The sequence below is a fragment of the Bombus huntii genome, chromosome 7 (genome assembly GCF_024542735.1).
Source record: "Bombus huntii isolate Logan2020A chromosome 7, iyBomHunt1.1, whole genome shotgun sequence".
NCBI classification, from domain to species: Eukaryota; Metazoa; Arthropoda; class Insecta; order Hymenoptera; family Apidae; genus Bombus; species Bombus huntii.
Window position 1 is genome coordinate 7,646,170 of NC_066244.1, and position 25,588 is coordinate 7,671,757.

At 34.9% G+C, this 25,588-nt stretch overlaps 4 protein-coding genes and 2 long non-coding RNA genes across 16 annotated transcripts; 2 read left to right on the forward strand and 4 right to left on the reverse strand.

The window, feature by feature from the left end:
• On the reverse strand, nt 1–2,325 carry LOC126867974 (acylglycerol kinase, mitochondrial). 2 transcript variants are annotated; one of them, XM_050623082.1, is made up of 9 exons: nt 2,159–2,325; nt 1,780–2,074; nt 1,579–1,698; nt 1,111–1,501; nt 918–1,033; nt 648–823; nt 436–582; nt 240–358; nt 1–168 (listed from the first exon to the last, which is right to left on the reverse strand). In XM_050623082.1, the coding sequence occupies exons 2-9, from the start codon at nt 1,887–1,889 to the stop codon at nt 55–57; spliced, it is 1,293 nt and encodes a 430-aa protein (XP_050479039.1). In that variant the 5' UTR covers nt 1,890–2,074; nt 2,159–2,325; the 3' UTR covers nt 1–54. The 2 variants fall into 2 exon arrangements, with proteins under 2 accessions (XP_050479039.1, XP_050479038.1); XM_050623081.1 differs by having other exon boundaries at nt 1,780–2,325.
• Nucleotides 2,326–2,581: 256 nt separating this feature from the next.
• On the forward strand, nt 2,582–7,748 carry LOC126867973 (DDB1- and CUL4-associated factor 8-like). Of its 8 annotated transcripts, none has more exons than XM_050623076.1 (13): nt 2,582–2,909; nt 4,108–4,518; nt 4,602–4,793; nt 4,860–4,949; nt 5,029–5,315; nt 5,387–5,530; nt 5,658–5,881; nt 5,952–6,117; nt 6,194–6,356; nt 6,431–6,561; nt 6,617–6,754; nt 6,828–6,938; nt 7,033–7,748. In XM_050623076.1, the coding sequence occupies exons 2-13, from the start codon at nt 4,200–4,202 to the stop codon at nt 7,192–7,194; spliced, it is 2,127 nt and encodes a 708-aa protein (XP_050479033.1). In that variant the 5' UTR covers nt 2,582–2,909; nt 4,108–4,199; the 3' UTR covers nt 7,195–7,748. The 8 variants fall into 8 exon arrangements, with proteins under 8 accessions (XP_050479033.1, XP_050479036.1, XP_050479029.1 ...); XM_050623079.1 differs by having other exon boundaries at nt 2,583–2,909; nt 7,000–7,217; XM_050623072.1 differs by having other exon boundaries at nt 2,586–2,909; nt 6,828–6,947.
• LOC126867975 (transmembrane protein 147) lies at nt 7,397–9,534 on the reverse strand. Of its 2 annotated transcripts, none has more exons than XM_050623084.1 (4): nt 9,373–9,534; nt 8,526–8,664; nt 8,230–8,451; nt 7,397–8,147 (listed from the first exon to the last, which is right to left on the reverse strand). In XM_050623084.1, the coding sequence occupies exons 1-4, from the start codon at nt 9,411–9,413 to the stop codon at nt 7,896–7,898; spliced, it is 654 nt and encodes a 217-aa protein (XP_050479041.1). In that variant the 5' UTR covers nt 9,414–9,534; the 3' UTR covers nt 7,397–7,895. The 2 variants fall into 2 exon arrangements, with proteins under 2 accessions (XP_050479041.1, XP_050479040.1); XM_050623083.1 differs by lacking the exon at nt 9,373–9,534 and adding an exon at nt 8,869–9,204.
• A 60-nt stretch (nt 9,535–9,594) lies between these two features.
• Nucleotides 9,595–11,447, forward strand: LOC126867978 (uncharacterized). The gene is made up of 2 exons (XR_007690502.1): nt 9,595–9,886; nt 10,895–11,447. It is a non-coding gene; the product is annotated as an uncharacterized LOC126867978 (long non-coding RNA).
• On the reverse strand, nt 10,893–11,644 carry LOC126867979 (uncharacterized). The gene is made up of 2 exons (XR_007690503.1): nt 11,453–11,644; nt 10,893–11,304 (listed from the first exon to the last, which is right to left on the reverse strand). It is a non-coding gene; the product is annotated as an uncharacterized LOC126867979 (long non-coding RNA).
• Nucleotides 11,645–21,104: 9,460 nt separating this feature from the next.
• LOC126867976 (mitochondrial pyruvate carrier 1-like) lies at nt 21,105–24,636 on the reverse strand. 2 transcript variants are annotated; one of them, XM_050623085.1, is made up of 3 exons: nt 23,787–24,636; nt 23,234–23,334; nt 21,105–22,822 (listed from the first exon to the last, which is right to left on the reverse strand). In XM_050623085.1, the coding sequence occupies exons 1-3, from the start codon at nt 23,840–23,842 to the stop codon at nt 22,626–22,628; spliced, it is 354 nt and encodes a 117-aa protein (XP_050479042.1). In that variant the 5' UTR covers nt 23,843–24,636; the 3' UTR covers nt 21,105–22,625. The 2 variants fall into 2 exon arrangements, 1 of the variants encoding a protein (XP_050479042.1); XR_007690499.1 differs by having other exon boundaries at nt 22,999–24,636.
• Nucleotides 24,637–25,588: the final 952 nt, after the last annotated feature.

Here is a 25,588-nt window from a genome sequence, read left to right on the forward strand (position 1 = left end):
TTTAAAATAAATAAACAGATCTTAAATTTTATTTACATATATATATATATTTTGTTAACTGTTCAGTTGAGGACAAAATACTTTTACTGCCTGCGGAAACAGCTTCATTTCAACTGCCTTTAGTTCATACTCCTCATTGTCAATGTATAATGTATGATTTTTATCGGTCTATAAATGAATCAACATATAGAAATTAAATAATCTTTAAAATTTGGAATATTCAAACTATGAAATTTTACCTTTTGCGGAGTTAATTCAATTTTTTTGGCTTCCAGTATTTGATTACATAACGGTTTATTATTTTTTTCTTTTTCCCAACCTCCAAACACGAAAGAAAAGTAGTTGATATCCTTTGGACCTACATAATAGAGGTAATTTTCCATGATCTTGATTATATATATTTAATTTTATTCCATATGATATTAGTTTAATTACCAATTTTCACTTTTAAAGATGGTGGTGATGATTCAACTTGTAACTTGTCTACATTGGAAGTTGCTATATGCAATTCGCAAGTTGATATAGGTAGTTCATGGAGAACGTCACATTTTTCATTTATTCTTTTACTAAAATCAATGCTATCTAAAAAATATGGTACCCTGTGCTTATTTCAGGATATTATGTGTACTGAATATAACAAAACATACCTCTAGAGGCATTATATCTTGGTAGAAATACATGCCACCACCTTGTATTTAAATTAGAAATTAAATTGTTTTGACTACAACGAGAACAACCTTCACAAGGAAGTGTATATTTTAATACTGCATCACAATATTTGTTTAAATTCTCTTCATAACCATTAAATACATAAGTCACATATCTGCACATTAAATACATGATATTAGGTAATATAAATTTACATTAATGTGAATATCGTGCAAATTCAAAAATATTGAAGGAAAACATATATGTACTTTCTTAAAAATCCCCAGTACCAATACTTGTTAGCAGAAGCATTTGCATCTTTCCATAGACCCCATTCCACTGTTCCCATAGCATAAACTGGTTTTGCAGGTTCATCGGGATTATTCTTTAATTATAAAATAATATAAGAGTTTTAGTTACTGAAAAAGTTAAAAATTTGCTATGTATATAACAGAAACATACATCAATAGGTTTAACTTCAATTATATCCATCATTTTTGATTTCTCATGTATAATTGCCATTGTTGCCTCTATCACTTGTTTTATATCAGATAGATAATCATATTCATGATACAAAGATTTTGCAATTTTATTTGTTTGTCCCAATGGTACAATACCAATGGGACACTGTTTGACTGAATTAAGATTGAGATCATATTTTCTTACTAATCCAGTTAAAACATCAGATAAAGTACCATCTCCTCCAGCAACTATGATAGCATCAGTAGGTGTATCTAAATTCATTATAATTTTACGAGCATCATTTTTTGAGTCTGTCCGTATTACAGTTACAGCAATTCCAGCTAAATGCAAAAGTGGCTCACAATAATTTTGAAATAACTTTTTAGCTTTCCTACAAATAAGGATAATAGTTAATCAATAATTAAACTATAAGTAGAAACATAATTTATAAATCAAACATAAGCAAACCCTTTTTTAGCAGCTGGATTTAAAATAATGGTTACATGGCGTGGTTTTATATTTGTTGGAAGTGGAAAATCACCATATTGTGATACACTTTCACAATATTGTCTCATTAATTGGTTAGCTCTAAAAATATTACCATTTTTTAATGTCATCACAACAGTAGAATGAATTTACCAATTATAAGACTAAAACTTTGTATCTTACTTGTATACTTTCTTGCCATATGAAATTCCATATGTTACAGCTGCACATGTCACCAAAGATATTTTCCAATTATTTCGTATAGTCCGGGAGAAGCTTAATATTTTGGCCATTTCTTAAACACTTCTGTTTATACATAACCTGCATGAATCTATTCTTTATGTATTGTACATTGTACGCAGAGTAACATTTATAAATAATTGAAAGTTTTTTAAAAGTACACAAACATTACGAAGATTTATTTAAAACAAATAAAGTCTGCATTTTTTCATTTTACAAAAAAATTAATTTCTATTATCTGTAATAAGATAATCTCAATTTTAACAGTACACACATTTTCTGAAAATTTATGAAACACGTGTTTCAAAAAGAATTCTCATACTTTAAGAAGCTTGTAACTTTATGAAGATCTTTTCTGAAAAGTTTTTAATTCCTAAGTCCTTTAATTATGCGGTATTACGAACTGTATGTATTATCACTACTATTACAAGTATCCCGTCTGTAGTATTATCAGAAGTATTATATATATACAAACTACATTTTGATCGGAGAATAACTTGATACTCACGTGTTCAGGATAGTTTACAATTCCCTTTAAATTCCACGTATAAAATATTAACAAATATTGCGAATTTAATTAAAATCATAAAATTCCAAATAATAGATTTTTTATTGTTGATAATAAACGGTAAGATAATATAATAATCTGATTTAATGTAATATCTGAATTTTATATTATTAAATATAAAGAAGTACATATATACATATAAATATTTTGTACAATAGCTGCTCCATCTATGATTCCTAAATCATGAAAATTGCCTCGTTATAAAATTCGTCACTTATTTTTTATCATCACGTTGATCACTTTTTCATAGGTGAATCTTATTTGTCCAAAGCGTGGTCCAAATGCGGATTTGCAACCGCTACGCGTCATCGTTATAAAACAGGACAATTTCAGAAATAGTTCAATAGAGATATTATAAATTCTGTCTCTTTATATCTCGTTTCCTAAACAGGAAACAATAGAGAAAAAGTTTGTGTTAATGTACACACGTGTTTCCCGCAGTATTAAGCAGAGTGCGAGAAACTGTTCAAGCTTCGGAACTTAAGCTCGACAGCTCTGCTGTAAGGTAACAATAAAACACTTTCATAAGTATCAGCCATTTTATCAGTTAATTTCATTTACAAGAAAAAAGAGAATGGACAATAAATTTATATAACACGTAAATGTGCGAATTTTTTATTCGTATATTTACATATGCATAAAAATAATATCATATTTTTACGGATGACAGGTTAGTGTAATTATTATTTTGATTCTGTCACTTGTCGATGGTTATAGTTAACTGTATTTTGTAAAACGCAGTAAATCTATAAGATTACGCTTATGTTAACATTTTGTAGATGTACATATTTTTCTATATCCTTATGTTCTACTAAAAAGATCAAAATCACGTATTTTTAAAAATTTATTTAATAACAGAATAATCTATAATTATTGGTGCATTAAACAGTGGAATTTATAATAACTTTACGTGATCAAACTGTTGATTTTACGTTTTTTAAATATTTTGTTTATATTTTGCAACATTGTACCTGTATGTAGTACTAAAAATTGATAGGATAATTTTCAGGAATCTGAATATATAATTTATTTATTCCTAAAATATCCATTCTCTTAATGAAATTTTATTTTACTCAAGAAATATCTTCTTTTTTGAGACTTAAGTGACAGTATACAAGGTATGATTGTAGTAATAGAGCTAAATATCAGATAAAATTTATATAAAAATAAATGGAAAACATAGAATGAAATATTTTTTTAAGACTTCGTTTCCAAGAAGATTGGTTAAAGAAGGATCTGTAAGTATACCTGCATATATTTGAGTAATTGAGATTGGATTTTCATATAAAAAACTGATAATGTACTCTAAAGATATTGAAAATCTCAATAAAATAAAAGGTTATTAAATGCTATTCAATACTAAAAGCAAGAGAATCATCGGAATATTATTTATTGGTTAGAATTTTAAATAAAGAAATAAGATCAATATTTTTTTAGAATTCTTTTTGAAACTCTACTATTGTATAAAAATAATTATTAATCCAGAAACAAAATAGCATACTTAGTGATTTTTGAAATTAATATATTGGAAAATAAGATGTAGAATAGAAAGATTTCATTCTATCTTTTTTCATTTATTCTCTATATTTTCAACTATTTTTTATGTAAAAAAGCAAATCTTAATTGGTTATATCATCATAATGATTACGCTATGTATAACTATACTGGGTTAAATACAATATTCATTTAACTTTATATTACAGGTAAAGTTAAATTCCAATATAGATATTGATAGATGAAAAATACAAGCGAAACATTTATTATATGCAAAACCTTGGTTTAATGATAATAAAAGATGGATTCTAAAAATTGCCATAATGTGTGTAAAGAAGTAAATGATACTGAACTATCTACATCTAATAATAAAACAAATGAGATAATACAACTTGTTGAACCTTTGGTTGATAATAAATGTGATGTTGCTAATAAGAAGAATACATTTGAAGAAAATCAGAATGAAAACTCTTTAAGAGAAACATCATTTTCTATTTTTAATTCTACAACATTGTCAGAAGCAACCACCTCACAAGACAATATTCTAATTTCGTCAAATGATAGTGATCCAAGCTCTCCTTCTAGTAATCAAAATAAGTGTAAAAGAAGTATTTCAAAAGGTGTTGTAATAATATTTTATTATTTTGATAGTTACCAAATTTTTATAATTATTTAATGTACATTTATTGATTTTAATTTCTAGCTCAAGTAGATGATGATAATTGTGATGACACTAATATATTTAATGAAGAATCGAGTAAACATCAAAAATTAAATGAAAATGTTTGTAATAAATCAAAATCAGAAAATGAAAGTGTTGATAATGCACAATTGGTAAAAGAGCCTAAGGATAGTTGTAGTGAAGAAACTACTGAAGATGTTGAAATGAGATCAGGTAAATAGTTGAAAAGAGACATGTAATATATGAAAGATTTTGATACTATATTGTATTTAAATGCAGAAACTGAAGAAGCTGCAACTCTTAGGGAAACAAAGAATCATGAAGAAGGACTAGAAATTGATAATGATAGTTCACATGTTGGATATGCTGGTATGTATTGTTACATTCATTATCCTTATTTTATAAATTTCATTTATTTTTTTTTTTATGGTTTTATTGGGACAATTAGAAAAGCCTCTTTTATCAAATGTAACAGAACAGGATTTGCTAGAATTAGAAGAGTCCCTCTTATCAAATGACTCAAATTTTGATACTGAACAAATAGCTAGTGAAGAAGAATCAGAGTCAGATACTCCTGCATGTTTGAAGAAGAAAAGACCAAAGCCAACCTGGTTTGTAGTGCCAGAACTTCTTCACCGTGAAATGGGAATTAATCCATCGTTTCAACGTAGATATTACGGTTCCTTACACGTTGTAGAACACTTTGAACTTATGTACAAACTTAAAGAGCATGAGGTACATGTCTCATGTTTTAAACTTTGTACTTAAAAAACTAGAATGCAATCTTTATTATATAATCTTTTTAGGGTTGTGTTAATGCTTTAAATTTTAATAAAAAAGGAAATTTATTAGCCAGTGGTTCTGATGATTTATATGTAGTCATATGGGACTGGGCAATAGGAAAAAAACATCATTCTTTTGCTAGTGGTCATAGGAGTAATATGTTTCAAGTATGTATACTGAAATATATTTTGTAATGAACTATATTTCTATTTAGAAAATATGTTAATATATTTTATCTTTGTTTACTTTTTTATTGTTACAGAAATGTATATCATTACGACTGTTTCTTTTCAGGCTAAATGGCTACCATTCGATGAAGAAAATTTAATGGCTACATGTGCTCGTGATGGACAAGTACGTTTATTAGATATTAGACGTGGCGTATCACGAAAATTAGCTACGCACAATGCGCCAACTCATAAACTTGCACTTCATCCCGATACGCCACATGTTATTGTTTCTGTTGGTGAAGATGCAAAAGTTTTGTCTATAGATATTAGAGAAGAGAAACCAACGAAGTACGTCTTTTAAGTAGCCTTTTGTGAAACATATTTTTTCACAATGTATAAAAACAATTTTATTGTATAGGTTGCTAGTTGTAAGAGACGGTTCTTTCCACGTGCAATTGTACAGCGTTCATTGTAATCCTCTCAAAAGCAACGAATTTTGTGTTGCTGGTCGGTCTCAATGGGTTAGAGTATATGACCGACGAAATGTATCTAAACCAATACACGAATTATGTCCTTCACATTTGGTATGTTTTTTGGATTTTATACAATTAAAAATATAATTATATATCTATTTTGTAATCTAATTTTCATGAATTACAGACTGAGAAGAAACATGTACATGTAACTTGTGCTTTATACAACTATGATGGAACTGAAGTTCTTGCATCTTATAACGACGAAGATATATATTTATTTGATGCAATATCGCCACAACCTGGTGATTTTGCTCATAAATATGAAGGTCATAGGAACAATGCTACTGGTATATATTATTGTTTGGTACATTTTACAAGAATTAAATGAAAATTTGCACTTATTATATTTCATATTTCATAGTGAAGGGAGTTAATTTCTTTGGGCCAAAGAGTGAATTTGTTATATCTGGGTCGGATTGTGGAAATATATTTATCTGGGAGAAGAATACGGAAGCAATCGTAAATTGGATGCCTGGAGATGAACAAGGAGTGGTATGTAATCTATTAAAAATATAATGATAAAGTTTAATAACACTCTGTCGTATAGGTGAATTGTTTAGAACCTCATCCACATATTCCTATTCTTGCAACAAGTGGGCTTGATTGTGATGTAAAAGTTTGGGCACCTTCTTGCGAAGATCCACCTTCACTTCAAAAAATAGAAAATGTACCTTTAATAGAAAAAGTATGTGTAATTTACGAAAATTGTTGTGATATAAACATATATATGTTATTATTTTATATATGTTCTATTCTAGTGTGTTACATTTAACGTAATGAGCAGGGCACAAGAAACTACTACCGAATCCGATGCATTCGATAGTCAAATGCTTTGGATATTATTAAGACATTTGCGTCATACGGAAAGAGTAAGACTAGTGTGTATTGATTAGTATAAATTGACAATTATAAAAGTACAAAATTTTACAGAAATTTATTTGATCATTTTACATTGTGATGTAGAGCCTAAACGTAAGACAAGTTTCTAGTGATCAAAATCAGGATGATGATGACGACGACGATGATGATAATATTGATGATTCTTCGGATGATGACTCTTCTGATCATAGCGATAGTCAATCAGAAGGAGATGGAATTAGACGATTCCAATGTCCTCCATCTTAGAGGTATTAAAACGGACTATTCTACGTTTTGTACATTAATATTTATACTGTCTTTGAATGATGTTATTACAAATGGCTAATTATGATGAAGAGATTATGATAAATTTAGACGTTTTGAAATTTTGATTTATCTCGTTCTACCAATTTAGTAGTTTAATCATACAAGTGATATGTATAATTTATTATAATCATAAGATTTAGGGTGCATTGAATATGTATAAAGATTTGCTAAAAATATGTAAAGTATTAGATGAAGATTAGAAATAATATAGATCCATTTCTAGTAACAACATAATTACAATTTTGTATTATTCTCTGAAAAATTAAAAAAATTACTGTTCCTAAAAAGATAAGTATTTACAATCATATTTAACAAATATACCCAAATTTACATTCTTGTTTTTCTTATTTATAAGTTTAATGATACTTCAGAATAATAATATTTTAATCGTTTTTCCAACACAAATTATGTTTTGAAAATTGTGAAAAGAATGCCAAGTTTAAATATCGAAATGTAACATAAAAGAAAATAAAGGATTGTTTCTATGCATAATATTGTTATTGGTACAATTTTTTTTATTATATAAAATAAAATGTTAGTAGAACAATGACATAATTTAGTAGTAGAATAAGATTTACTTTGTAATGTGTATGGTAATATGATTAAAATATTGATCTTTTAAAACATACACATAATGTTCTTCAAAAGATGCCTATGGAATGAGCAAGACCAGCATACATATATAATGTCGTAACACCCATGATGAAAGTAGTAGTAGCTTTAACAATAAGGGCTGACCATGGGCCAGTTAAAAAAAATACTAGGAGAAAATCTAAAATAAGTGGCCTATATACTGTAAGTATAAGCATACCAACTACTATTGGAACTAAACTTCGTTTTAGATCATGTCGTGACCATAACCATACAAGTGTTGCTGTAGTTATATGTTGTACCTATATACATAAAAAATAAAGTTTTAATAAAAAATTTCCTGCGAGGTATTACTTATTAAAGTAGTAGTATATTATTACTCACTAAATTAATATTAGATTCGAGACTCTTTTGAATGTATTTCCAATCAAATTCTGCGCCTCTTGCTCCTACCCATAATAGGAGGAACCTAGTAAGTAATACCTCAGCTCCAGCCCATCCAACTCCAGCAGTTAAAATTTTTGCATGCCCTTTACCGGGTATATTGTTCAATGATAATAAAATTCCTACTAAATCAGCTAAATCTATCGAAGACTTTAAAAATTCCTACATAGTTTATTATATGTTAAATAAGTTAATCAATAATTAAATACAAGCAAATTAAAAATATAAATACATACACCAATTAAATCATAACCTTCACCTCCTACGTTATCTGCTGTAGGGAAAAAAGTAGCAAGTGCCAGCATTTTTACTAATTGTGTAAATATGTAAATACCTCCAGCTTGAATACATTTCCAAAATGCACCATATTCTGATCTGAAAGTTTACATATATACTTCGAAATGTGTTATTCGTATGATAAACAGATTAAGAAATAAATTATAATTAATATAGTATAATTATCACATGATATTAATTGTCATACGTAGTACAATCATTGAAATCAAAATAAATTCCAAGATAATAATGATCAAATAATAATAACTATAAATAGGTTAGAAATGGTTAGAATGTACTTACAACCCTGAATATTTATAGGTAAGATAATATGGGACATAAACTAAAGCTAAACAATTTCCAAAATGATATAATGTCATCTTTTCAGTAATATTATGTAAATTTAATTTAAATACTATTCATCATTATATAGCAGACGATTCATATACGAAAGATGACAATATGACAAGTATCAAATGGGATGTTATATCTGCGGTAGGGAAGTGTGTATTTTTTATAGTATAAAAGCACAGACGAGATACAGAATAGACGTGGTGTACAATGTTTTTCCATGTCCCACGTTTTCGGATTATCATTTTCGTGACATATGCGCCACTATCGATTCAGTATAGTACTGGTTTAAATTAAAACTAAAGTCTTATATGAAATTATAGATAAAATATAGAACAGGATATTCTGTAATCACAATGAAGTCTAGAATTCTATATTTTTATAATACTTCAGGAAGCATTGTACACTATCAAAATAATATATTGCTGTATAGTAATAGTTAAATATTTCACTTACGCAGTTTCAAATAAAATTATAGTTTCATATATATGAAACATAAGAATGTATATTTTTAAATCTTTGTTTTCGTTTGAATTTTCATTTTTGTATTCTCAAATTAATTGTTAATTACATACATATATCACAGACGAGTACCTATACTTAATTAATGATTACATATTACCTGATATTATGAAGAATAGAGTATAAGTACTCTGATCATAGATAAATAATTCTTATATTCGCCGAAGTAAATTGTAGAGGGCGTAAGAAAGACTAATTATTTTCTAGGTCGGTATTTCAGAACGTGAGACTTGAAGTTCCGTGTAATATCAGGTCTATACTGTACATAGTCAATGATCAAACGTAAAATTTTTTCCATTTTATTAATAATTTTTTATTAATTTCAACGTAGTTTGTGATCATATGTATGTATATCGATTTTGAGTTTTAAAGATTTGTCATTTATAATCTACAATAAAAATGAAAAAATTATAGTGTAGTTATTAAAAAAATAAATAATTTTTTTCAGGTATGTTATATTTTATATTTTTAAGTTCTTTTATTTATATGATATTTATTTAAGAAGTTATTTCGATTGTGCTTACTTTATCTACGAAGTTCTTAATCTATTAGGTTATGTTTTAATTTGTTTTAAGTAAGGTTATCTTTTCGTTTCTTATTTTCATTTCCAAAGAAATATTTAAACGGGCAATAATTATTCTGTTCGTTAATAATTTCACAGATTGATAAGTTTATATATTTATAAGTGGTAGATATATAAAAAATACATTATTTACATGATATAGTTTTCTATAATTTTTAATGTATAAATTATTTAGTTGCTTATAATTTTTTAGTAAGATTAGTTTACAACGTGTATGTACTATAAAACTATAGTTTTTAGTACATTATAACTTATATATAACTTATATGGCACAAACGTTTTTTTCTGCAACATTAAATCATCCCCTATACATTTTAACCCCTTTGAAAGGGGTACCAGTCACCCCTTTAATTCCTAAAAAAGGGGTGACTGATGAAAAAGGGTGTTGCAGCTGGAAAGATATTGACTATGTGTTTCTAATAGTTTTATTTTATTTAAATGTTTTTTTTATGACTAATTTCATTATAATGTGACATAGATACATAAACATATATAAGTATATTTTCATTAAAAGGACAAAAGTTTCATGAAAGCAAAAAATATAAAATGTTAGAATGTATTATGAATTTGACAATTCTTTCTCTTATATTCAGTTAGAATTCACAAGACACACCCTTTTAGATCTGGGATTTGGAGTATTGTAACGGAGAATGCTCCATCTTCTTAACGTTTCAGTCTGCTTTTTAGAATCCATCTACCCTTTCCAACGTTGTCGATGGTAGATACGATCCCTTCTTTTTTTCCTACTTGGAATCAGTAGGACACACCCCTTTTAGCGTGGGATTTAGAATATTCCAATGGAGCATGCTCCGTCCGTAAACCACCACAGCCTGTATTGTAAAAGCAGTTCTCCCTTTCTATCATTTGTGATAGAGAACCCACTCCGAAGGATTGGTTGGGAATTCCCTATGATTGGTCAGGGATGCTCTGGGAGGTGTTGAGTATATCCTGGCATAACCGTTCTCCGTAGCAAGTGCAGAAGGAAAGATCAGTTTAGCTGAGACTAGCGTTGAGTTCACTTCATATTGTGTTGTTTAACTACTGGTATAAGAACTAAGAAAATTATTTGTTATAATGTGTTGCATTTATAAACATAATAATAGTGCGTGTCAGTGTATTAATACATTAAAATATTTGAGTATTATTTAAATATAACGTTTACTCATATATATATTTTTAGTTTACATAAAAGTAATTTATTTTGATTAAAAAATGAAACTGAATGCAAAGAAAGTTTAGAAGTTTCAATATAAATTTCATCTTTTGTCTTTCTATTCCAATACCTGTAATTATTTGTGAAATATAGTGTTTTATATTATATTTATTTTCATATCACAAGAACAAGTAACGAGTACAATTTATTTTTTACAAAGATATATTTATATAAACAAGAAAAATAAAGAACATATTGGTGATTTTTTTTTTATTTACCTTTCAGTTTATTTTAATCTATATGCTTCTTCGTACAGCAATGTTTTCTTTAGCATTATCATAATCATGGTATCAAATAAATTTATATGTTTATAAACAAGTTGATCAGATTTAATCGTTATGTATAAATTATTGCACAAACATTGATGTCAGTGATATCAAGATTTTTAATACATACAAAATTCAGAACAGGTAAGGGAGAGTTTATATATTTATAAATACAAAAAATATTTTTATTTGTCTATGTAATTGGATATTTTAGTTTCATTTATATTTCAGTATAGCACGTTGCAATAGTTGTAAAAAGATCGTAATAATTATTTATAATAGAATGTAATTATGAATCATGTTTTTATTATAATTCTACAAGTAGTCGTAAGAGGGCACCACCATTCACCATTAGTCTACCGCAGGTTTTCTTTCCTCTTTCAAATACTAACTTGCACTTATTTTTCAAAATATATATTATATAATCATCTACAAAGATAATAAATAAAAATCAAAGCGAAAGTAGAAACTATAAGCAAAATTAGTTGCGAAAAGTAATTTTTCTATTAAAATTATCTATAATTTTTATATTTACATTTAGAATTTCTACATTCAAAATCTACATGTAAATTTATTCTTTCCACAAATTATCATCATTTTAAACAATTACGTGCTAATATACCACGAACCAAATATTCTTTGTTGTTTAATTGTGACCGAAGGAAACGTATATAATGCTATACCACTACATCTTTAATTTGAGTAATATCTTAACTCAGCCCTGTAGTAATGTTAAATGGGCTAGTCGAATAGAAGTTTCAGCTTTGAAAATAATTAACTCATAGTGCAAGATTTAAATTGTCATTCGCATAAGTCTGTTTTTATAATAACTCGGTTAAATAGATCGTTCAGGTTTAAAAGAGAAGACTGCGTTCTTAGCCCGAAATCCAGGGGTTCAGACCATCCCGAAACGACAAGACGATACATTCTTCCCTTCCCGTGTATTCTTGTAAATCCACACGATATCATCCTCGCTTTTTCCCTGTTTTCCGATCAAGTTGCGCGCTCAGCAAAGCCGTGTTTGCATTTCCCTCTCCGGAGAGAAGCATGGCCGAGGGAGGGGCGACGCGCAATTTCGAAAAGCCGATTTCAATTCCGTTTCCTTTTACACGGAGAAAGGAAATCTCGAGTGTGGCTCTCTTCGAGGGGAGCGGGGGCGGGGCGGCCATCTGGGATTACGGGAATCGCGCAGACGAGGCTGGAAACACGTGCGAAAATCCGAAATCCTAACGTCTCTGCCCTTTGCATCGATCGTCCTTCTTTTCTCATCTTGATCTTCCTTCTCTCCCTTTCCTGACCGATACAATAATTTTAAGCTTCTTACTTTTGCTGGCGTAAACCTTTGAAATCATGTCGAATCTTCCATTACAATTAATCATTGTACACAGAAGTTCACGTACCTGTAGATATCCGATCGTACGAAATTGTTCGTTATGAGGAAGCAGGAATGATGAAAGTACGTTTCTTATATTTGGTATAATTTCTTGTCGTGTACCTGCACGTCGAAATCAGCACAGTACATTCCTCTGGTAGATTTTTCTAATAAATTCGTGATTCCTTTGAGAATTGCGTCACGGCTGTGTATAACGATGAGATTCGTTTCCGGTTCCGGTTTTCATGACTTTCGTCCCGTCAACTCCATTCTTCCACGCGCCTCGTATGCTCTTTTCCTATTTCTCTTCCTGTTAGATTTTTTTTTTCGTGTCTATTTTGAGAATTATCAAATATCTGAGCCAGAAACAATTCCTTTTCTCATATTTATTCGTATCTTCTATATCTTTTTGTAGATTTTATTTATTACTTATCTATTGTACTCGATCTGTTTTTTCCCTATTTTCTGAGATTCGAGGGGAAAGTGTGAAACAAGGAGTAATTCGTTTATTTCGACAGCATCCGGGACATTTTTGTCTGCCATATTTTCATTCCTAGTGCGCGACGCATAAACACATTTTTATATGACACAGGAGTTGATGTATCTTCCCCTTTCCGGGAGCGGTACCGGAAGGAATAACGCCCTTTGTCATGTACGATGGCGTCCTCGTTGATATTCCGCCGGCGTCTCTGTTCTTCTGGGACACCCCGTTGCTGCCCCCTTTCTCCTGCTTTCCTCCGCTTGCTCTGTAACGTTACATACGTCGTTGAAAGGTGTGAGAAGATACTGATTCGCAAATGCTTTAAGCGCGTCACGAATCATTCGTTCTGCTCGTTTTATACATACTAGGAAATTCTATGTGACGAACTATCAACCCTTTAGAACGAGAGAAAGTTAATGGTGCAATACTAAACGTATACACAAGCCCGTCAACGTGGTAGCCAAGAAAATTGATAAAAGTAGAGTTTGAACGATTAAAAAGCACCATTTTATGAACATAACGCTTGGGACGAGTTCATAGAAAGTATGAACGATAAAAAAAGCTGTTATCCGTGAGAAACATTTAGAACAAAAAGTAATGCAAACGTGATGCTTCGCTGTACTATTCTAGAACCAATATAAAAGAAGCGAAGAAATCCAATAATCGTGTAATCAGCAAATCCGTATTTCGATAGTGGAAATTAATTCGCGACTCGATCGAATTTATCTTAACAGCTTCGTTTCTGATAGTGAATAAATTATAAAATCCCAGACGATTGCGAATAATTTTGTACGTAATCAGCTTTTCTCTTCGCTGTCTGGCTGGAACCAGGGGCGGGCATTAAATTTCCATGGTCCATCGTTAAATATTATTAAAAAATGCTTTTAGCAGCGGAGATATCGCGTTCGCCGGTTATCGATACGACCATGCGATTCGCGTTTTAAGGACTGTCCTTAAATGTATGTCGTAAACGGCGTAAACGAAGGAAGAAAGAAAGAAAGGGGAATCGGACGAGGAAGAACGATAGGCGGTGGCCCATTCTGGACCGTGCTATTTCTACTTTGTAAGGGTGGCCCGTGGTTCGCGAGGCAAGCCCCGAGCCAATAAAAGCTTTACAGCCCCGTAATGAATGCAAGAAATAATTATCTCATGAATACATTAGTTTTAGTATCCTCCGACACGGATACGAACCGTAAAACCGGCATTGGATGTATCTTGACCCAACGCCGATTTCCAGTGTGTGCCCGTTTGCTCACGGTCCTTAATCGTTCATCTTTCTTTCCCCTTTTTCTTCCCTGTACGGTTCTCCTCTTTCTCTTTCGCCGTCTCGGCCATTAGCACCACCTCGATGGAAACGCGAGCCACTGGGTGTCTTCACTCTGAAACACGGACGAACGTGCGTGATGCTGTCCAGCGGTGATCGTTCGTCACGCGTGTGTTAGTCGGAATTTTCTTTCATCGTTTTTAGAAAAGTTATTATCGGTATCTTCTATCGTAACTACTAATTTCTCCATTACCCCTTTCTTAATGCTAGAATTTTAGAAATTTCCGTACTATCGATACGACACTGTTCGCTGCTGCTTTATTGTACACGCTTATTTACATTGCCGGTAGTACATGGATTAAGGAACGTGTTGAGAGAGGAACGGAAGCTTTTCTCAACGATCGATCTTCCTGTGAAATCCAGCGTGTTGCACTGAACCATTCGATGTCTAAAGACAATGAAAAAAGAACACGAAAGCTTATCGAAGCAACGTTAAACAACCACCTCGAACGATGTGGATAGATCAGGATGGTATAGAAGGGGGGAGGTGTATTTGTGGACGAAGTGGGATGTTCGTTTGGCCATATCGTTGGTGGAACCCTTTATGTGAATAGTAGTATGACGGAGGGAGGTTCGAAGGGCGAGGGGTGAGGAGCAACGTTAGTCGACGTTAGGAAAGGGGTGCATCAGTAGACGGTGGTGCGGAGTGATTGATCGTTGCTTCGCGACACCCCCGTGTTCTCGCAGAGTGGATAAAGGGGTGGAAAAAGGAGTGGAAACCCTTTCACGCTTTCACGGATCAGTCAGGGGATCACGTTCTCGGCTCTCCCCATCCTCCTCTACCACCCTTGGTACATGGGACATGCATCACCCTATCATCCATCCCTCTTCACCTCTCGGCCGTGGAACGTTTGCTCGTCGGCATCGCGAGATCGAATCTGCAAAGACAGTGCGGCTGAAAAAGAGATACGACGATTATCCTTCGAAAGCAAGGATAATGGGCGAATACCTGTAGAGGTGGAACAAGAATGTTTGGAAATTCATGGTAAAATTGAAAATATATATACTCCTATCGATAAGTATCGAGACGTTTTTATAGAGTTGTAGCAATTGATGATAAATAGATAGAGTGTACGTGTGTGTGAAAATTAAACACAACGATACTTCGTAGCTGTTGATTTTAGGTATTATTACTGGAATTAATCGCAGCAGTTTTTCTGTCGGCTTGAAACCTCTTTTGTCTGACTTATCTCAGAAATGAAATAATGTCGAGATAAAGAACTTTTAAGATAACTAATCGCTTTATATATCTATAAGTTTATAATTAAATGACGTTCTGTTAAATATAGGCATGTTCGGATATTTTTAAGCATTAGCGTATGAATTCCAGACGAAAAGCAGACTAAATCGAAATTCCACGAGGTTCGTACAAAAGGGACCAGAATTTAGAATATAGGATACTTTCAATCGAGAGAAATTCCGTAATATCCATTTAAAGTAAAAATTGTCTAAACTTCTATCAGAGAGGTTTATAATCGAGAGTTTAATCTTTTGTGCCTGAGTTTATCCACCCTTGTTTCTGGGACGTTTCCTTTACGCGAAATTAGATTGCTGTTCCGATGGAGCAGAAGTCGGCGAAAGAAACGGAGAATTTCCAACTGACCGGTGCGGTAATTACAGAAAAATTCAGCTTTACCTACTGGTTGGCCATGGCAAGATTAATCGTGTTTTCGAAAGCGATTTTCCGCGAGGAAAATGTCTCTTTCATTTACGGACGGCCACGGCTCGCCGGAAGAACCCAGACCGGATGACGGCGTCTCATACATCAGACACCTAATTCTTCCCCTCGCTGCTGTGTTAACTCTTACATCTTATCCATTTAGAAGTTCCATTTAGTCCCGGGCCAGCCGGTAGGCTTGTCACTCGTAAACTGACGAGCCATAATACGTCTCGTCATTGATATCTTCACCATTTCGTAAACTTACATCAATCTAACCGTAGCAGAGAGAAGCGACGTAAAAATAATAAGTCGCGGAAACAAAGAAATTAGGAAGTTTCGAGTTACGATTAACCCGGCCAAAATATTACAGAATCATGATAATAAATTAATTACATTTTAATTCGTAAATAAAAAATTGACAAATCTATTCAATATTTTGATCTTCTTTTCAAAGCTTTTATTTAAGCGCGAGCGATGAAAAATTGAAAGCGATTTTGAGTGTTCTAATGTATTTTATTATTAACTATTATCTTTCCATTAAACTTGTAATTATCCGAGCAGGGTTCAATCGAACAACGGGATCGATGAATCGGTATTGAATAGACGCGAGGATGTGCAAGACGAAAGTGGATATTGCTGCTAAATATTTGAAAGAAGCCCGATCCGTAGAATTTCGTTGATATCCCGCGGGAATACCTCCGCGTCTCGCAACTTTCCTGGAGTTTTCTTCCCTTCGATTTTGAGCCGGTCAATTAGCAGGAAAGCTTTTTTTCAGACATCTTTTTCACGTTTTTCTAAACCCGAATTTTTATGTTCTTACAAACTTTTTAACTCTAACGACTTTTTTTTTTTTAGATCCTTAATATAAAAATGTAAGTAATTCTCAATATATTATGGACTTTTAAAGTAATGCCGAAGAGCTTCATTTGAATCGATGTCTTATCATAAAAAGGGAAAAAGAAATTATTACGAGGTTATACGTCTTTTCGCTTGCCAGCAAACACGATTGTTAATTCATCAAAATTCTCAACGGAGATCGAGGAGTCGAGATGGAAAGGCGGGCGAATATATAGGCTTAAACCGAAGGGGATTTTAAAATTGAAGGTCTCGTAGGATAGCAGGACATACGTACGATTCTTCGGTTCGATCTTCAGCCTCGCATCGGGAGAATGTGTTTTTTTCCGCGCCCTGAAACACGTCACATGAATAAAAAATATCCTTCAAAGTTGCCAACCCTAGCGTCTGGATGGCCGAAACCCCTTAGTCCGACCAATCCGAAGAAAACGTGAAACCCTGAATACCGGGAATGCTGGAAGTTAAAGGGAAAAAGGGAGAAAAAGGCTCGTATCCTAATTTCTTTATCACGAGTCATTTCACTGTGAAATTTCACGCGTTTTTTGCATGACGATCTTTTCCCTTTCGTCCAACAAATTTCTTCTTACTCGCGTTTATAAATTCAGAACGAAAGATGTTAAAACATTTCTCGGAAGACAAACTGAAACAGTTTCACTTTTTATCGCTCATTGTCAGATATATTATTAGCGTTCCCAAATTTCTCAAAGAAAATGACTCGTTTCCATAAGTTAAGGTTGTGCGAATAGTCGTAAATTCCGAAGTAAATTTTCAACAATAATTTTCCCATTCGCCTTCTTTATTTATATTATCGCTCATTTCAAGTTTTCGTTTTGCTACTTCTGATCATCACCGTGTCGTTAATGGAGTCATCGTTACTATCAAGTAACAAATCCGAAAATTCGTCGAGGTCTGGTGTGCAGGATACACGCGTCGATACTTTCTTCTCGCGAAATCTACCCCTAATATATTGCATCGAGTTTACAGAGGGATGGAGTCGCGTTACTTGGTGCAAGGGTGCTTCTTCAGTTAGGTAGAAGGAAGAGGAAGGTTGGACAGGAAGGTTACGGCTCATAAACCATCCTCCGGTCACTGAAATCGTCCCGAACTTGAGCACCCATGTCTACGTGTGGGTGCGCATGTCGATTCTTCCGGTCGTGCACGCGTGATCCATGCGATTCACCACGCGAATCCACCGCTTTCGAGGAACTTGTTTACTCACCAACGTGCACTTTTACAGCAATAGAATATCGATTTCGCGAAAATCCGGCTGTGAGTCCTTCATCGCGAAAGGAATCATCGATTCATCGTGGACGTTGCAAGTTTCGTTCCAGGATTAAAGCGAGGTCTTATACGCTTTGAACTTCCTTTAGAAACTTACTGTTCTAGCTTTTCGTTTGCAAGAATTTTTGTGTCATCATACTAGCGTATATATAATCGAGCAATTTTCTGCAAAAAGGACTCATAAGACGAAACCGCGTCGGAAGTTTTAATTTTGATCTTTTAACGTTACCTACGTTTGAAAGAACTTGCTTCTTTCTACATTTACAAGATAGATAGCGTTTCGTAAAATATAATTCGATCATTCGATTAAAAAATATACTTGGTATCTAAAGAGTTATATGTAGGCTTTTTTTTTTAGAAAACTGTTCCACTTTCATGAAGGAATATATTTGGATGAACATTTAATACGTGGAAATCGTAAGTTGAGAACCGTCACACGTGTGTAATATGAAGATAAGATGTCCCCCATGTTCCCATGTGTCATGGCCCTCTATCAAGGATTATGTTGCCATCTACGATGCCGCACCCCCTCCCATCCCTGAACGAAAACATCGCGACGAACTTCCCTGGTCAGCCGGAATCCCTTAACCTTTTGCACTTTCATGCGCGGACCTTCGTGTTCTTTTTTTCTTTTCTCTTTCGGTCAACGAATATTTTCAAACTCAAAGTTACTCGTTGTGGTTACGGATAATTTAGTTTCTGAATTCGAGGACGGAATTTCAAGACTGAACTTTCACGAGGCACGATCGCCATGGAGGACTTGAAAATATATCGTATTCGAGACGACTTAAAGCCGGTGGGGTAGAGGTAGGAGAGAAACCACGGACGAGGAAAACGACACCCTCATGATTTTTTAACGCCGAACGCTTTCACGGCCGTATGGCGAGAGCTTGCGCCCCGGTTTCCTGTTATTTTTCAGGGGTGACTCGAGCACTTTTTTTTTATGAATCCACCAGGAATATTCCTCTTCCCCTACATGGCTATCACCAGCCATTACTTTTTCAACAGTGGTACTCTGTTCTCACTGTGTCTCTTACACCGCGGATTGCAAACAAAGTAATCCATCGGGGAGGAAGAAGAAAAAAAAAGAAAAATAAAGAGCTGTATAGGAAATAAAATTTGTTGGTCCATCTGTTATTGCAAAAAATACGCGTGCCTTTCTTTATTTTATAATATATATTTATAATATAATATCGCGATCATATGCACACCTTTCTTTAATATTGTAAATTTGTGTTTACCTTCGAGGGTTGTTTCGTTTCATTCGTAACGCGACGTTTGTTTCGATTTCTTTCTTTTCTCCTTTTCCACGAAAAGTATCCTTATTTTTCTCTTTCTGCGGGAATAGTCAGCATCCCAAATGGCCCGTGCCAGGCGTGTCAGCCTAATGAATGTGCTGCATAGCGAGGGTGCGTTTGATTCATTTCGCCGAGGGGGTTGCCCGTCAGGCCGCATTCGCCACGCGTTTCAAGAGTCTTTTTTTCTGTGCTGCTACTCGCGAAAATCCACCCCGGAAGACTTTACACGGGCGTCATAAGCCGGTGCACTTAATTTAAAGATCATCGGCCGACGAAAAGTCGTCGGGACCTAGAGGCTGTATCCACCACCCCCTATTGCGTTTCCTTCTCTCAGTTTTTTTTTCTTCTTTCTCCCAGGCCCATGGATTTCCGCAGCGGTGAACTTTACAGTCTGTGCATTCCGCTTTACAGTTCATTTCACTTTTCCTCCTGCTGGCCACCCGGTTTTTCCTCCCCTGCTTCCTTCACGTCTTCTCGGGAGGCTTCTTTAACTTTTATTGTCCACCTCGATTCACCCTATTGGAATCACACGTATGCTTGCAATCTTTGACTTAGTCTTTCTCTTATCGAATCTGTATTTTCTGAATGTTTGAAGCATGCTATGATTTCTGATACGAGAATCGAAACACTCAGTACCATATAATTAACCAGCTGAAGAGAAGTTTCGCCTTTGACGTTCTACGAAAGGAATCTTTGTTTCTTCGAATAGAGATATTAATAAATATATCCAAGAATTTTCTCAGATTTTCCTTGAAGTTTGAAATCATTAAAATGCATATAAATGATCCAAGAAGAGATACGTTTAATCTTATAAAAGGGGCTAAAAATGATTGACTCAGCGTTCGCATACGAAAAATACCGAACAATCGATAGACTGGACAGCAGAATACAAGGTTATCGACGAATGCCACGAAATATCAATTTCGACGTGTTAACAATTACTAAAATCTGGATAGAAAACAAAAGACACTACCAAATTCTAAAATCCTAAAATCTAATCAATCGTCGAAAATAATTATTCGAATATTTACAATGAATATCTAATTCTTGGAGCGTCCGGGTCGTAAGAATCCCGTGCACCTGATTAATGCCTGAACGTCACCGGTCATCGAGATCGCGTCCGATCGATAGGTCGGTGAGTTTCGCGGCGGATTCGACTGTCGTTGACGCAGTCTCCTCTCCGGAGGAGAAAGGAGAGGCAGCGAACGTAGGCATGTGGCAAATTGCCGGTGCTGCCAGTTCGAATGGGCCTTTCTCTTTCTCTCTTGCTTTCGGTTCGCGTCTGCGAGCGGAGGTGGAGAGGCGCCTCGAAAGAGAGGTGGAGCAAGAAAAGGAAGGACGAGCCGTCTGGAGGAAGAGGGCAGTTGGAAACGGCGGCCGCGCAGCGGAAGGAGGAGGACCGCAGGACGAGGTGGAAGGAAGGCGGCGGGTAATCTGTGATTCAAAGAGAGCGATCCATCTTGCGACATGCCAGCATTCAATCGTCGGCATTTGTTTGTGAAATCAGTCCCGAAGGACTCATCCCGTGGACTTTGTCTCGCCTCTGCGATCTTTTTTCTCCCCGTTTTGTACGATCGAGAAGCCCGGTTCGTGAAAATTGGCGAGATTTTCCCGTGAAAAGCGGATGAACGTGGTGTTGGATCTCATGGTTGAAGCAAAAGTAAATAGTTCCAGCAATCGAATGAAATTACTAATGGATGTGATTGCCTTACAAAACACGAAAATGGAAGCAAATTGGTAGATTTTAATGTTAGTGAAATTCGACGATTAGTAGACTGTGTATATTTATGCATCTATGGACAATTCAAATATGCGAAAAATATACAAAACCTTCGAAGACAAGCCCTCGCTATACTATTCAGAGAGTGAATGTTGTGCTGATAAAAATGACTTTTGCCAGCTGATAGAAATGACAATTGTCTCTGATGTGTATTGTCTATAGAATGTTAAAATCGTACAATTTCTCAAGATACTCAGAAATGATACAAAACCACTGACGATTGATGACGTCATCGATCTTTCTTGACGCAAAGGAAGCGGATAAATGGAAGGAACGCATGATCGAAGCCAAGCAGGGCTAATCAGTCCATATATATTTATTCAGGGACACGAATCCGCCCTCGTGTTCCTTCGTCCAGACCAAACGAATGCAAAGAGCAGAAACGGGACGGAGGCGCAGCGTGGCTTAGCATTCGGAAAAACCGGAATAGATTCGTGCCTCTGATCCGTGCCAGATCCCATAAAATGACCCCAAGCTCGATCGAATGGCCTTCGTCCGAGGCGCGGGAAAAGAAACGAGAAAGACAGAACCGACCCCTAGGAAATTATTGCTCTCCTTATACATTCGTCCATCGAATTGGGGCCACCACGAATAAACTAGTGCCTTTTTCGACTCACTATGGGGAAAAGGAGAAAGCAAAAAAAAAAAAAAAAAAGAAATGGGGAAACTGTCGAGTGAATAGGCTGATTTCACGGTGAATGTTCTTTACATTTTCATGGAATCCTGAAACTTTTTACTGCTTATACAATGTAATTTTCAGTTACTTAAATACTTTAGCGAGACGATATCGCCCCCTTTTTTGACAATATGTGGCAGATTAGAAAAATTTACAATTGACGTAGAAGTGCATAGACAGAAAAACGACAAATCAAGCTTTGAGAATAAAAGAGATGTTTAGCTCACTTCTTTACTGAACAAGAGAAATTTTAATAAAGATAAAATTTTAGTCGAGGAAATTTTGTTTAAAGATTGCAGATTTTATTATAAAATTTTTCGCACAATCGATACTGAACATCTACATTATTACACCGAATAAATATAGCTATATGATCGCTGAGATCAACATATACGAAGTCACTTCTTTTCATCCTGAGAGACAGGTGTGTCTTCGTCATTGGGTTCTTGTTTCGAGATATAATGGTAGTCGAGAAATCTGTAAGCCTGTGTAAGCTGCGCGCAGGAATTGGCGAAGTGGCACGCAAACAGCAACATATTCCGTGGCTGCACCTTCATGGCGAACCTCATGAACATTATAGAGTACAGAGCCAACGCTAAAAATCAATCGGACAAGTTAAAAACGAATAAAGGACGAACACGAGAAAGAGAAAGAAAAGGGAAGAGAAAGATCGTTTTGAAAATGTCCCGTGAACTTTCCATAGAAAAAATGACTAAATTTTCACGTCTTTCAGCACGATCTTCCATCCTCAATGATAGTCTCCGTTCAAACCACGTGTTTCATGGAGGCTCATTAAGAAATAAACGGCGATTCGCTGCGTTCGAGCGGCAATTATTTTATGGGGCCGTTTCTCTGGCCCTCGACGTCCCTCGCCCCCGCGTTGTCCCCGTTCCCAGTCCACCGTCTTGGTCGTGGTCGTGGTCGTCGCGATACGTGATTATTATGAGCGGCGAAATTCGAATTCCCCGAAAGGACCAACGACGAAGCGCGGCCGCGGCGGACTCACCCAAAGTCATTTTGCCGCTAATGATTCTCGGATGCTTTTGCGTGTCGGATATGGCCGCTATGGGTATCATCCAGTTGAACACCGGTCCCCAGAAGTGTGTGCTTGAAAAAAAAAAAGACATATGCGAAAATAACCAGTAGTAGTTTATCTTCCATAAATTATTTCGTTTCGTGATATAAACAGCGGCGAGGAGCTGTGCGTGCCTAACTGTATCAGGAGAATGGTGAAAACGATATAATATCTCGTTTTCTTATCCTCGTTGATCGTAAAACGAAAAGGAGAAGAGAGGGAAAATATAAAGAAAATAGGATATGTATGAGGAAATTCGAGGATCCAAGATTACATAAGCGCGACCGGAACGATTTTTTCAGGGGGATGCCTGACGGTAATAAAGATTTTACGAGACTAGTTCTTCTATCGTTCTCTTTGTCCCACATTTTTGTCTCCTCCGTTATCTCTCTCGACGCCAATGCAAACATCGTATTCGCATGACGATATCGTGGGATTAAGTTCCTCTTGCGCTCGTTGAGAGCGGCTCGATCACGACGATTACCTCATGAAATAACTCCTCGTCTGCTTGCTGAACAACCCTTTCGATTGTTTTCCCATTTTTGGAATGCTAGTGTGAAAGTATCTCGAGCTTTACGAAGACCTTTCGAAAAAATGTAACCTTCGATCTTAACAACGTGACATAAACGCGTCGAAAGGGATCGATCATTGCTTTTTGATCGAACGATGGTTCAAAATTTCCATTGCATACTTCGTTCCGTTGTAAAGGCGTGAAAGCGAAGAGAAATCGAATCGATCAATCGCTGTAATCAGTCGATAGAAGCCACGAAACAATTAATTCCGCGTCAACATCGCATTTCAAGATTCTCTCTTGAAAACCGATCCATCACTTTCACCGATCTCTCACCCTCGACCAATTGATTTGCATAACAGTTTACACGCATAATTTACCATCCCTCGTCGGGTGTTCCTCTCGTTTTTTTTTTTTTTTTACGAAACTCTTGAGCCACGGCAGCCACCCCTCTCATAATAAATGCACAGGTTATTATTTCGCGCGTATAATATTGATGGCGCTATGAATGTTGCATGGAGGGGTGCAAGGCGTTCGGAGCGTACCTAGTTCATCTGGGGGTGGAAACCAGTACGCTTACGGGGAGATATTTCGGCGCACATGCGCCGAGGACGGGGATGGTATTATTGATCTGGGAAGGGGGCGGACTATACGTTTCTCGAGTTCCAGTGGTGTGTCATAGCCATTCTGGTTCCTTAGTCCACGGAGACGTCAAGAAGAAGAATCTCTGTGATTCGTATTAAAAAATACATTTTACAAGATTTAAGAATTTTTAATAATAAACAATCGTACAAAATAAAACAATAATTTTGTTCTGACTAAGTGTCGCTCTATTTCAACAATTTCTTATCACGAGGTCGTGAGAAATTTATCCTCGAGTCGAATTTAATCGTTTAAGCGGTTGATACGAATGTGTAACTTTGACAATTTTATTTTGTAAGACTCGACGAAGATAGAGAATCGTTTTGGAGGCGTGATCTACGAGCTTTCTTTTGGAAATAGTAAGAGAAATTTGGTTTCTATGGGAAATGCCCCGAAAGCGCCAAAAATAGACGCACCTGCGCTCACTGTTCCCTACTGCATATGCATTCCCGCATGTGCCACTCGCACGAGTATTTCCCCCTGGAGCAAATCCTTATCCCCGTAGGTCCCCCAGGCCACCATTCCAGCCACTCAAGAGTATTGCCGCTATTTTCCGTCTCGCGTATTATTGCCGGTGTATTTCGCGATTCCACGGTCGCATCGTTTACATGCGCTTCTCCCTTCACGTGACGCCTCGATATTTATTTTATCTACCATTTCACGCTTCGATCTATCGTCTGATTTTAATCGCGAAACATGATATTCGTTATTCGTGGTTTATTTTTTTGATATATTAAGGAATTATATTTTCAATAATATTACGAAAATTTTTAATACTTTAATACTTTTTTTTTTTTTTATATAGAATTATACTCTCCCGAGAGAGAAATGTCTAACTTTTATATTATATAATTTTTGTATATTCTTTACGTGCATTTAGAAAGGCTGCTTTTCCTTTTTTATTTATCACGATGAGCGTATCTCGCGCAAATTGCTTGGTATCGACGAGAAAACGATACAATCGCCGCGCCGCGTCGGTACGTACAGTATTTCATTTGTATTCGGACGGAGGAAATGGCACGGACTTTGATGTTTCTTGCTGACGCGTCCCGAAAAGCTTTTCTGTACCTCCCTTCGTTCTCCTTCGGAGACTGATCTGAATGCGTCCAACGTATTTGCCAACCTCCCCTCAG